The following is a 13,104-nucleotide window of genomic DNA, read 5'->3' as shown; positions in this document are numbered from 1 at the left end:
TTACTTTACTAATTACTGTTCCCAAAAAGTAAATAAATTACGCTACAATTAGTCCTACTCAGTAATTAAATTACATTTAAATTTCTTGTTTTCATCCACAGACGCGACGCACACATTCTTTATTCTTCCCTCCAAATTCTGTCCCAGAAAGCTCTTCCCTTCCTCTTTCCTACAGCACGTGCCATTACAAAAATAAGGCGATGACAACAACACAACAAAGACAGAAGCATGGTCTAACGCTCGCGAAATGAGTGGCGAACCCAGCGTCTTGCTGGCCTGGAGCTCCGCCGTTTGAAAGCCCCGAAGAAGCTACGTTATTAATGCGTAAGCATTGTATGGCTATGAGGCAGATTTCGCGTGGGCATGACCTTGTCGGAAATAGTTGGTATTTACGAAAAAGAATGGTACCATAGAGCGTCAAAGAAAGGTTTGCAAGTGACAGTAGGGTCGATGTGGGTTAATTAGTTAAATAATTATAGCCAGTTAAGCTAATCAGGCATCGAAATAGCCGGGAGTGGTAATGTCGACGTCCTTAGGGGGTCACGCGGTACTCGGCTTTCGGTGACGTATGCCTTACTTCCGGTGGCGGGAAATTTGAAATATTTGAACGTAAACGACCGGGCAAGGGCGTGATTTGCGTGTACAAATAAGTGAGAATGGTTAGAAAGTGTGTGAAGAGAGGTAATCAACCAACTGCAGTCTGAAATATTCCGAGAGCACTGCAGAATCTGCAGTGCACAAATGCGAAAGCCTAAGCGTTGCCGCTGCGCACGGTAGATCGTGCGCCTCTCGCCGAACACAGCCAGTGTTTTGTTGTACGCATGAAATTTCACCGGCGTTCTATAATTGGTTTACAGGAAAAGAAATGCGCAGTGTCAGTCACTCACGGAATCCCGCTGACACATCTCGCGGACAACACGGCAACGCCCAGGCTTACGCACTTCTCCAGTGCAGATTCGGCAGTGAACTCGGAATTTTTTTATTGCTTCCGTGGTCCCAAGAATCTACCTCGGCTTCTTGCGCTCAGTAATGCTGACGCCATGGACCCTTCTGCCTTTCTCTCCCTCCTCGCACCTCCACCCTTCCTGGCCCCGTGGTGACGTGTATAACCAGGAGCCGACGCAACAGGGAGTGCCACTGCGCGCTCCCTGAACTCCTGCCGTCTTACTCCGTTTGTTACTTCGGCGGCTCCTTGACGCCTTACATCCTGCTGCTTGGGGAATGAGTGCAAGTGAGCCGGCTACACAGGACACAGGAGTTCTCAGAAGCAGAGTTCTGCTCATTTCTGTCTCCTTGGGCCGATGCGTTATACTGGCCAAGGCTCGCCGCACGTCCTTCCTGCTTTCGCGGCACTCTCCGTATCGCCTATCGAAAGAGCAATGGTGCACTTTGTTAAAAGTAATTGCAAAAGAAATTAATTACTTTTGTATCGAAATTACTGCCAAAAAGTGATGTATTACATTACTAAATTACCAGACGAGAAAATTAATCGCATTACAAATTACCGGAAAAAGTAATCAAATTACAGTAATTGCATTAGTGTAATTTAATTACCGCCATGTCTGCACAGCACACGGGCGCCTTGCGTTCTGCCTCCATCGAAAAGCGGGCGCCGCTGCCGGGATTCGATCCCGCTTGCTCGAGCAGAGCATTCAATCGTTCTAACCACTGCACCACCGCGGCGGGCGAAAAGGAAAAAAAGCGAACCAAAATCTTTACAAAGTACGGCTCCAAGCGCCACTTGCATTGATTTTTTTTTTTTTCCGGCAATATTGCACGTGAGAACATTCGCCACGATTTGCTGTATACATGCATTTTCTTTACGCCCTAACCTTTACATGCTAGCCACCCCTGGAAAGATGTGGCCAGTGTTTAGTTGTTTGCTGTTTTTAAAGAGAGACTGCCTGATTGACAGACTGTGACTTTCTCACCACCTCTCTCCTTCTACCCTCCCCATTTAATCCCCCATTCCCCTTCCCCAGTGCAGGGTAGCCAACCGGAATTCATTCATTCTGGTTAACATCCCTGCCTTCCGTCCTCCTTTTCTCCTCCTCCTCCGCCTTGGGGGGCACATTTTCTGACTTAAAATCGTCCAAAACAGGGTCAAAACAGCTTCTAGCAACTGCTTTATTTCGCACTTTGCATTGCATTTGCTCCAGATTGCTTATTTACTATTATTGTTTATTATTTCCTCTAATACATAACATTCGTTATATGCATGCGTGCATGTTCTAGCATTTGTATAGAGTGACGTGCATTCAAATATTTTTATTTATTTATTTTCCTGTGAGAAGTAAATGAGATAAGACTGCGTGTCGTTATAGCTCATCAGCTGTCTAGTCGGTCGGAGGTTGTAGCCCATATCGTCGACGACTGAGCGCGTCCTGTGTGTCCTGCAGGCGGTACCTGGTGCTGGCGCCCCGGGTGGTGCGACCCAACCAGGTGTACCGAGTGACGGTGACGCTGCTGTCGGCTAGCGCGCCCCACAAGATTCGCGCGTCGCTGCAGCGCGAGTCCGAGGAGGTGGCCGCAGTCAAGGAGCTCGTCGCCTCCGGGGAGACCGCCGTGATGCTCATGAAGGTGAGAGCGCGCTGCGGGGTTTATGCTGCTCCACGTCCGCACACCTGCAGCATCCGTGCAGCCCTGCTTTCGGGTAGCTGGCGCCTCGCTGGCAACGCAGTCAAAGAGTGCACTGGGAGTCATTCACTCGTGCTTCGCGCTCGTTCGGCTGAGTGGTGGGTGTGCTTGTCTATGTAGCGAGACATGCAATTGGCATCTATTGATGACAATTGCATGCCATCAATAGGCGTGTTTCGGAAAGCAGTGGTTGGGCTCGATCCTGGAAGACGCCATTTATTGGCACATAATATGGAGAGAAGCAGGTTAAGTAGGCATTAGGAAGGTGGTGGCGGGAATGAAGTTAGAATTACAGACCATGTGCACAGGCCAATCAGATATTCCTGTCTTCTCCAATCATTAGAAAAATCCCTGGTTGTTCCTTTCGGTGCCATATAGGTCACCCTCGATGTACAGTCTTTGTCAGAAATTCTGTGGTCAGAGGACTTGTCTGAGCCACACCGTGAGGCTCGTAATGCGTATGCCCAATGTTGTAAATCTCGTAATAGGTTAGAAGATTATTGGTTCTGCTCCCCTACGGTGAGTATGGCTTCCGCATATGCTGCAGGATCCCTGCCTTGGAAGCACATCCTCTGGGCTCTGAACTTTTCACAAAGGGTGCGAATATATATATGTAAAGAGCGGGCCTGCGTAAGGATCTTATACTGAAAAAAAAAAAAATGAAAGGGGCCTTATCTTTAGATGTCTCTTCACCGACTTTAGTAAAGCCTTGCTTTAACTCTCTCATGGAAGTGTAATTCATAGGTTGTCAGCGAACGGCTTTCGTGGTATGCTGCAACTTTGCTGAAAGCCTATTTGTGGCAGAGAAAACACGTGTACACCGAAGTCGCCGCTCTTATCGGTGCAAATTGCCGTGCTTCAGACAGGACAAACTTCAAACAGACAAACTTATCTGGAAAACTTAATTTGGTCAATCCAGCGATCGAGTGGTCAAGCTATTGCTGAAAATGTTGCAGGTATGTATTTTTTTTTCTTAACCCCCCCCCCCCTTCCCCCCCCGTTGCTAACCCGAACACTCAAATCAGTATTAGACTAGCAAGCCTCTCGAGTATCAGCTCATGCTTTGCACGCACGAACTGCCGCAGTCTACAATTAGTCAAGCTCCTTTGGTCCCATTGGAGAGTGTGTTTATTCATTAACATGCCGAGAGTATACCTATACGGCTATGAAGGATCGCTATCTTCCTCTGAGACTTTGCTATTAAAAACAAACAAATTCCTACTGGTCCAGGCTGTGGGAACGAGCGTCTTGGATCAGGACCCAGATTGAGAACTGCCGCAGTTTCTCGAATTTCGCTTTAACAACGTGGCGCCGCTCATACCGTATACGAGTGGAAGTTGTTCTGAAGGGGTGCCTCAGGTGTTGAACTCAACGCAGCTCACTCGATTCCCCCACCCTGTGATGTATACTCGTGGCCTCCGCCCGTGACGCGTTCTTACTCCCAGCGCATGCTTCTCGGCCGGTGACAACATCAGTTGCGTATGGAGACGACAGAAAACAATCTGTGATAATGACCCCCCCCCCCCCCACACACACACACACAAAAATCAAAGAACAGCGCGCCGTCACGCGCGTGCGGTGGCAACGGTGCAGCACCCGGCCCCACTGGAAGCCGCTGATGTTGTTGATCCAGTGACCGAGAGCGGCGACAGGGCTTCGCATCATTGCGCTGTCGTCCTTCGCGAGACCTGCACGTGCCTCGCATCGAGGAGGAAGATCGGCAGCCTTCTCGCATCGCGAGTTGTTGTCGAGAGCCCAAGAAAGTTCGGCTGTCGGGTTATCTCAGTCCTGGAGCAGGTCATTATGCATACAATACGCTATTGCGGCTCCTTTCATGCCACTTTAGGCGTAGGCGCACGCTGCACGGAACTGTCCGGCACGGAGGGCGAATCTTATATATACGCGTCGCAGCGCGTCACCACTCGCATTGTTCACGCCAGCCTTGCGAGTAATTGGTCCGCGCGAGGACGCCGCACAGCAGCCGCGCGATGCATGCAGCTCCTGAGCCGACGCTGCGTCGATCGGAGCCGTAAATCCAATCAGCCCCCCACGCTGTGCCCGCTGAGGCACCTTCCTGTTGCAGGGCGCGGGACAATTAGCGCTTCTTTCATTACTACGCCAGCGAAGCGGGAATCTTTCCCCCATCTTTGAGGGAGAACTTCTGCCGCAGCGAAGCAGGAAATAACAACAGCCGTACAAGAGGAGCGAGCAAAGCACGGGATAAAAAAAAAAAAAGAAAAAAAAAAGAGCGATCGTTCGGAGCGGAAACGCAGGAAAAAAGAATCAAGAATGAATGGGCGCAGTTAGCAGCGTGGCCAACTCGTAGAAACCTCTTGATTGATAACGCGTGCCTAGTAACGACGTAAGCCATGCAGCCATGCAGCCACGCGTTGTCACGAGAAGCGCGTATAAGGAAGAGAGCTTACTACAAGGAGTTCCTGACGGCGTAATTGTCTTTCTGTCAGGAGAGGAGTTGTTAATCTTTGGCCCGCTGCTTATGAGTAGTTGACGGTACCTTGCCTAGTTGTTGTGCTGTTAGCGTGCTTCAGAAGTCGATCTGCCAATGTAAGCCGAGTAACGAGCACTATAGCCGACCCGCATATTGTTATGCTTGTTGCGGAAATAGCAAGTGCATAATGTATACTCTGTGAGGGTGTATCGGCGTTCCAACTGGCCAGTATTTGTTTGTCACTAAAAACAACGTCTTGCAAACGTCAATACAACTGCGGTGACGTTGTGACGATATATAGCGTCGATAAGTCTCGCTCTGTGCCTCAGCCGCTTTCCTTTCACGCTGCACTTTTGTGTGCCTCGCACGATTACTTCACAACTTATAGTAGTGCCCAGTGCAGCACCCGCGCTCTTTATTTGGTATACGACGTCTTCTGTAGGCATAACAGGGCGCATTCTTGGAAGGCACATGGAATAGCGCTGAAGAAGCCGTACCAGCTCGAGGACCGAAAGGTACTGATGTTGGCAGGAGTCCTCCCATACGTGCTCTCGGAACCAGTAGCACATACTGTGGGAAATACACTCAGTTGGGCACCGAATGTCTTACGCGCGTGACGGGCGGCTTGCCGCCGAGCTGTCGATGCTTGGGGCCGCGCAACGTGCGTCCCTGCCGTCGTCCACTAGTTCTCGCATCCGGCCCGTTGCTGACGCCGCCGTCACGCGCCGACGACATCTGGCGCTGGCCGGCGTGACGGTGGCCATTGTCCGCTCTACCGGCTACTCGGCCCAGAGGTGCGCACGCAACTTCACCTCCTGCATGGTAGCAGGCCGCGCTCTCCTGTGCGTTTCCGCAGTCGCTCTTGCGTGCCTCGGGCATCGCTGCGCAGACCGCAGGAAGAGGAAAACGACGGAAGCCGCAAGTTTACAAAGAGAAAGCAAAAAGTCTAATAATCGAGAGGGCCCAGTGGCATCACAATGCGCTGTTACGTCCCGTCGGTAGAATGCGCCTCCTTGCAACTCTATGGCGAGCTTCACGTATATTGTCCGTTCGCTCCAAATGAAGTCCCCGCAGAAGACACAAAAGACAATGGTGAGTTTTCCTGGGATTAACATGATTTCGGCGTGAGTGGTACCCTCATCCGGTATCCGCCCGTTTGAGCAAATAACAACAGTAGAAATCTCAAATAATGCACACCGTGCTGGAGCGGGTGGCTTCAGATCAGGCTTTACGTTGGCTGAAAGATCATTTCGCGCTTCTCATGTACTGACAGAGCTCATCCGAGGGGCTTGCTGCAAGACCACGCAACTGCAACTGCGCTCTAAAAAAAGTTTTGAAAAAAAAAAGAAGAACATAAATTCCATGGCAAATTTAATGACATAACTGTTCTGTTCTCATTTGTTTCCGGTTTTCAATTTCTCCGTAATTTTTCCAATATTTTCTGTTAGCGCGTTTTCTGTAATTCAACAGTATTTTGTTTCCTAGTTTTTTGTTAATGAACAGGCTAGTTGTGATTTCACAAATTTTGATGTCAATTTTTTTCTGCAAATCACCAGAATTTTTATGTTCTTAGTAATTTGTTAAAAAAACAGGCTAGCTTGCAATTTCACATAATTTTGCTGTCAATGTATTTTTAGGCCTACAGATATGTTCGGTTCCTGGCATCTTGTTAAATAACAAGCTTACTGTAAAAAAAATTGTTGAAAAATAGAAATTTTCTGTTCTGCTGTGTTTTCTGTCTTTATTTTTTGTGTGATTTTAGTTTTTTTTTTGTGTGTGTGTACTACTAATAGATTTCTGTAAATTCACAAAAGTTTCTGTTATGCGGAGTTTTTTTTTTTTTTTTTTCTGCTGCAATTAAAATAATGATGCAAATATATCTTTTTTTACTCGCCTTTAATTTCACATGTTTTTCTGCCTGTAACAGCAATAAGATTGCGTTAAGTGCCAATTTCTCCAATGAACACCATTTTTAGGCCAAAGCTTTGCCAACTACATCTCACGAATATCTCAGCGCTGGCAATACTCGATGGCACCTATAACATTCGCCGCGCAACAGCCGTTGTCCAGCTGTCGAAAAGACAAATGGAAAAATGCACAACGGATACCGCTGTAGCAGTGAGCCAACCTTCCTTCTCGTTCGGCCTGCTAATATATGCTCATAGTTGCCTCAATATGGCGCCACTTGTTATCTTCTTTCAAATGAGATTGCTACGCAGCCGATCTTCGGACAGCGCCTTCGGGGTTATCATACCATTTCGCTTTTTATTCAGCATTTATCAGCTGTTCAATTAAAAACCAATTTGGGGTAGAAAATAGAACAGACGACAAAATATATTGAATTGTTTACCTTTCAATCAAGGTTGCGGCTGGAAAACAGAAATTTACAGTTTTTTTTTCGTGAACATATTTCGGTCAATGAAGTAGAACAGGTGCTCTCTGTAGTGGGACAAATTTTTCTTCAAAAATATCTGTATTTTCACGCACATTTTTTTTTTTTTTTTACAGTGTATTGTGTAGTACACAATTTTTCACTCAATGGTTTCCTGCAATTTTATAGAAATATTTGCTCTAACCTTCGAATGGTTTTTATTCCCTCCTAAACCCAGCACTGGGTTTAGACGGCAACGGAACCATTAATACTCCAATAAGTTTAGCGCAAACTATATTTCTGTAAAATAGCAGCAAACCAACAGTGCACTGAGCTTGGGAGGAAAACGAAGAGGGAAATTCGTTAACACAGGGAGTTCAAGACAATGGTATCATCTTCAACGTTTTGCATCTTATTAAAAATTCGGAATTTATGTTTTGCAGGGCATTTGCCAAGACAGTCATACACTTTTGGAGACAAAGAACATGTCTTCACATTTGTTGTGTTTCCGTGCTTCTTTCAGAGTTCATTGCAGAAACGTTCCTAAGGAAAAAGAAACAAGAACCTATAGATTAGTGTACCATAATGCTATTGGGATAATACCATACAATTTAAAAAGTTGGGTGTTAGAAGTGTCGACAGTTTCAATATTTCAGGGCTTTCCTAACCTTTGGCAACAATATTGTCACCAATACGCCATATATGCAGCTACAGCAGCCATACCTAACAATGATAATTTCAGCACACAGGACAGTGAAATTATCATTGCACTGAAACAAAATATATTGGCTGAACCTTATTCATCTCAGATGCCACTTGCCATTATTATTGTATTATCTGTCCAGGGTAAGCATGCCTTAAGGAGAAGCTCGAATGTCTGCTTAAGCAATACGGACTCAAGGGATCATGAAATTTCATCTTTCTTTGATTCACTGCTATCAATCGAGAATAAAAATGAATTAATACAAGAGACAAGAAATGTCTATGACACGGTGTAGTATCCTGAAAAATTTATTTCAACATCAAATATTCATTGTTTTTTCAAAATAGGCCCAGGAAACGAAGTTTTCCTTTATTTCAAAAAAGGTTTATAGCCGAGCAACAACAATTCCTCACTATGTTCTCAGCATAGTTATCTATGAAATAGCAAAAGCTTATATTTTTATAAGGTTTCAATAAATAGATACGATCGCGCTAATTTTAAGAAAACAGCAAACAGTGAAAATTTCTGAGCACAATTAAAGAAAATATACTATTTTTGATATTTTTAATCTCTGTCCACCTATTCTGCTCTACTTCAGCTTTCAAAATGATTAAAAACATGTTGCATAATTTTGTTGCACTATTAATTACGGTCACTTCAATAAGGCCCTTGAGCAAGGCATAGCTAGCGCACCACGCAGGTATGGAGATTTTACGGCATTTGTGAATCGCCCACGATTTTTAAATCTTGATATAATATTGTAACAGGCAGAAATATATTTACAAAACAGGATTGAATATGTACATTGAGAGACAGCCAAGCAGCCAGTCAATGAGCAGTTCTCTTCACCTTCCATTCACGCACTTCTCTTCACCTTCCACAAACGAGCGCGCCACTTCGTCATCATCATTCTCCATCCGTTCACTGCGCTCAAGCAGTATCAAAGTCTTCGTATAGATGGGATCCTTCTTATAGCTGCGCTTTGCCATGCAATCACGCTCAGTCCTTGTGTGCGCATTGCAAGGCGTAGCCTCAGCATATTGCATGTAAGAAAATACTGGCTACGTGGGAAGACAGGCGAAGAGTGCCCACGGAACATGCCGAATAACCAATAGCACCCACCTGCATACTGCATATATAAACTTGAAGGCGAATTCCGCGCAGTTCGTGGCAAGGAATTTACGCGATATCTTGTGCCAAATTAGACCTTTCTTTCTTGGGGGAAAGGGGGGGGGGGGAGCGAGTCTTCGTAATTTGCGTTCTCCGGCTTTAACAATAATTCGTAATTAGACCTGCATAAACCCAGTTCTCATCAGTATTATTTTTGTTCAATCACGCTGAAATAAACGTATCGGCTAAGTTCGGTAGCAAAGTACGATTAAGCATCCGCAGTTTTTAGGTACGAAAGCATAGTGCTATGCGAGCCGTAAACATGACACAGAAACAAGAGTAGACGCGAAGCGTCTTTAACACGCCGCCTTTTTATTCCGCGAATACTTTTAAATTCTCTTATTGTCTAAGTTGGTGGTAGGGGAAAAGAAAGCGCAGTGTCTCCATTTTCAGTGGGCGCTGCACAAAGTACTCGATCCCGCATACTTGGGCACAGTCATTAGTCGGGCGCCCTGACCACTGCGCCACCACTGCGGGGCACCAGTTGTTTGCAGCACTACAAAAGGTAAAGGCGACCTGAGAAATAATCGGGATCATACGTACTACATGATTGAGCTCGTGCTCTAGTGTATGAGTAGCAGCAACTGAGCCATTTTAAGATTTTAATAGCTTTGCGAGAGCAGTCAGTGGTGCACAGAAAAATAATTTCTGAGACTCATTACGGTAAGCTCACGACGTGTAGTGGATGGCAATAGTTTGCTTGCGCCTCGTTCCTTAGTGTCAACTTCCTTGGCAAGTGCCTATATAAGCTAGGAGCATGGCTTAGTGATCCAGCTTCACCGAGTAGCTGCTAGCCCAATACACTAGCCCTCCTCCTTGCTTAAGATTGCGGTACAATGCAGCGTATTAGCTTAACCGGACGCTTCGTACCGGTCACTAGTACCAGCTTGTCTAGAAGCACCCAGCATCCCGATCCAGTGGTAAGCCGCATCGTGCTCTCTCCCTCCCCCTGTGCCATCCGCCTCTGCACGTACTCCGACTGGCTCAGACCTTGGCACCTCGCCCGCGATCAACAGCGGCACAGACATAACATGCGCTATTCGAAGCAGACACGGTGCAAAATGACACATTTAGATCTAACGTGTCCTTTTAAGCCCGATGATAGTCCCCAATGCGTGCAGCCCTTCACACTGTCACGCCTTTTGTTTTTAATGGGAGGGGGCTGATCATTTTCTTATTTCGTGAGAGGTGCGGGATTCGACCCCTATTGACGCTGGATGCTCGCGCAAGTGATACAGTGGATACAATTTATTGGCCTGGTACTCGGTTTAACTGAAGTGAAAAGATTTCGAAAACGGATCTCTGAACCCGCCTTAAGTAAAGGAAAAAAAAACTTGTGCCACGGTGCTCTTTGGACAAAGCTGCCATTGCGCCAGAAGTATTAACTGCCATGTCCTTCTTTTATTCGTTGCTTTCAAACCATGTTTGAGAGTACGCGCTGCCTATACCGGGATGGACTCTACGCCTAAGCAGGCTTGTCTCTATTTTCTCTCTTCCCGCGTTCCCTCGCAGCTAAACAGAACGCGCGCGCATCGCGATCTTCCGAAAGACGCCGGCGTATGCTTCTGCAGTGCCATTGGTTGCGCTTTTTCGTTTCGTCGCTCACAAGGGACCGCCAGCCTTTTAGTGGGCTTGAAGATGTTCCTTCCGAGTAGCATGGAATAGAACGGAACTACCGCTGCACCGCAGAAGGCGCTTTGCGGGACAAGATCGATAGCGTGTTGTTTGGTAGCGACGTGCGCTATATAAGCAGCGCGCCTTGCCAGAGGACTGGAAGCACGCTTCTTGATCAGGAGCTGTTCTGAGGCTTGTTTACCTCTTCCAATCTCCCGGAGGGAAAGGGAGGGGAGAGGAGGGTGCTGCTTCCACGGCAGTGGATTCTGCCCACAGAAAAAGAAAAAAAAAAAAAAAAGAAAAGAGCGACAAGGGACACGAGTTGGATCGCTTGTATCCGCGGTGTGACTTGTTTTTGGTCATTGCAGCAGTCCCTAGCCATCTTCCGCATCTCTTATGTCTCAATTCCCTCTTCCACCTCTCTATGCGCCTTCTTTCCGTAAGGAACCTGTTTCACGCCTGCCTGAGGGCATATCACGCGCCTGTGGCGTTGTTTGTTGTGCTCCGTCGACACGGCCTGGCTCAACCTGCCACTAAAGCCTGAGTTTGCTTTTGCATCGTAACATACTGTTGTGGCGGAAAAGAGAAGACCCGCTGCTGAATTTTTTGGCCTGCGCTGTGCTTAAAAATCAATCCCCGAAAATTGTGCCCGCCTGAGAACACAAAATGCGCGTAAGTTTTCGACGCCTTACGCTTCCAGCTCAGCTGAGGACATTTATGGAAATCCGATGAACTTGGGATCATGGCCAGCGTGCAACGGCTCACAGAGCCCTTAGTTCTGTGAGAGATAAGGGCTCTGTGAGCTGATGGCTCACTGTACCCCTATACAGTCCTGAGGGATCGGGTACGGGCTCAGTGCGCGTTGATGTCTGTGCTTTTCTTCTCTGCGCCGCTTTATCCTTTGCAAATCGTCATGTCAGCCCTTTTCCTGGCTATGCTATGCTCCCTATGGGCTATGCTCCCTATGTTCCCCTCGTCTCTTTTCTCATGAGCTTTCGGTGCACAGCCAAGGGTCAGGCACCCATTACGTCTTTCGGATGTAAACAGTCATGTAGTTGGCGATTTTCACATGACGGTTCGAAATGTCGCAACGTCATTTAACCCACAAGCATGCAGCATGCCTTAACTCAGCCTTAAAGCACGGTGTGTAGGCTCTTCTTTCTAGCCTCGTTTAATAGCGGCGGCCTGTGCTAGTCGGATTAAAGTTTACCGTTTTTCTACCGTGTGTCATCTCCCCTTTACGTTTATGCTCTACCGGACCAATTTGAGCTTCAATCCACTCCCTATATATATATATATATATATATATATATATATATATATATATATATATATACATATATATATATATATATATATATATATATATATATATATATATATATATATATATATATATATATATATATATATATAGAGAGAGAGAGAGAGAGAGAGAGAGAGAGAGAGAGGCGTTGAACGATTTGATTTATGCATGACGCGACATACTGTTAGACTGATTTATAGCCCAAGATTGTACAGCACATGGGCCAATGTATGGATATCGTTTTCTCTCTCATCACTTACTGCTTGTTCGCTTCGACATACGCTGGCACACTGTCATAATCTCACCGTTGCTGCTTCTTGCCTGAAGTCGGACGCTAAGGACGGTGGCGGAATGATAAACGGTCATACTATTGTCGATATTATAGGGATCATCAGCCACGCTGAGAGGAATACAGCAATCAGCAGAACTCTGTAAGTATGATGATCGAGACCGATTCCTTTCTTGAACGGACAGAGTGCGCGCTGTTCTGTGGCGTGCTGTAGGCATGAGAAGTATTTTTTTTTTTTTTTTTTACATCAGAAGGAAACTTTAATATTTTCATTCGACGCAAATTTCGCGGTTCCACCGTAATGCTGCGTCAGCTGTGCGACGTCATCACTACATTCTTTCTTGCTTCCGATTGAACGGATGCAGGTTCCGCAGAACGCCAAGCCTGGAAAGTACAAGATGCGCGTCGAGGGAAATGTCAACGGCGTCCTCGGAGGCACTGGCTTCTTTCAAGAGCAGGACGTCGAGTTTCAGGCCCAGTTCCTCACCATCCTCATCCAGACAAACCAATTCGTCTTCAACTTCGAGCAGTCTAGTAAGTTGCACCGCGCCTCATATTCCATTAT

General features: G+C 46.5%; 1 protein-coding gene across 1 annotated transcript in view; it reads left to right on the top strand.

Annotated features, from left to right (window-relative positions):
* The window catches only part of LOC146201778 (CD109 antigen-like), a 110,276-nt gene that overhangs the window by 32,796 nt on the left and 64,376 nt on the right, over positions 1-13,104 (top strand). The window contains exons 2-3 of the mRNA XM_084587733.1: positions 2,400-2,580; positions 12,905-13,073. Of these exons, the coding sequence (XP_084443859.1) occupies positions 2,400-2,580; positions 12,905-13,073 (350 nt within the window). The remainder of the gene's footprint in view (positions 1-2,399; positions 2,581-12,904; positions 13,074-13,104) is intronic.

This window comes from Amblyomma maculatum, chromosome 1 (genome assembly GCF_055883805.1).
Source record: "Amblyomma maculatum isolate TAMU_Amacu chromosome 1, ASM5588380v1, whole genome shotgun sequence".
NCBI lineage: Eukaryota > Metazoa > Arthropoda > Arachnida > Ixodida > Ixodidae > Amblyomma > Amblyomma maculatum.
This window is presented reverse-complemented; position numbering and strand designations above follow the sequence as displayed.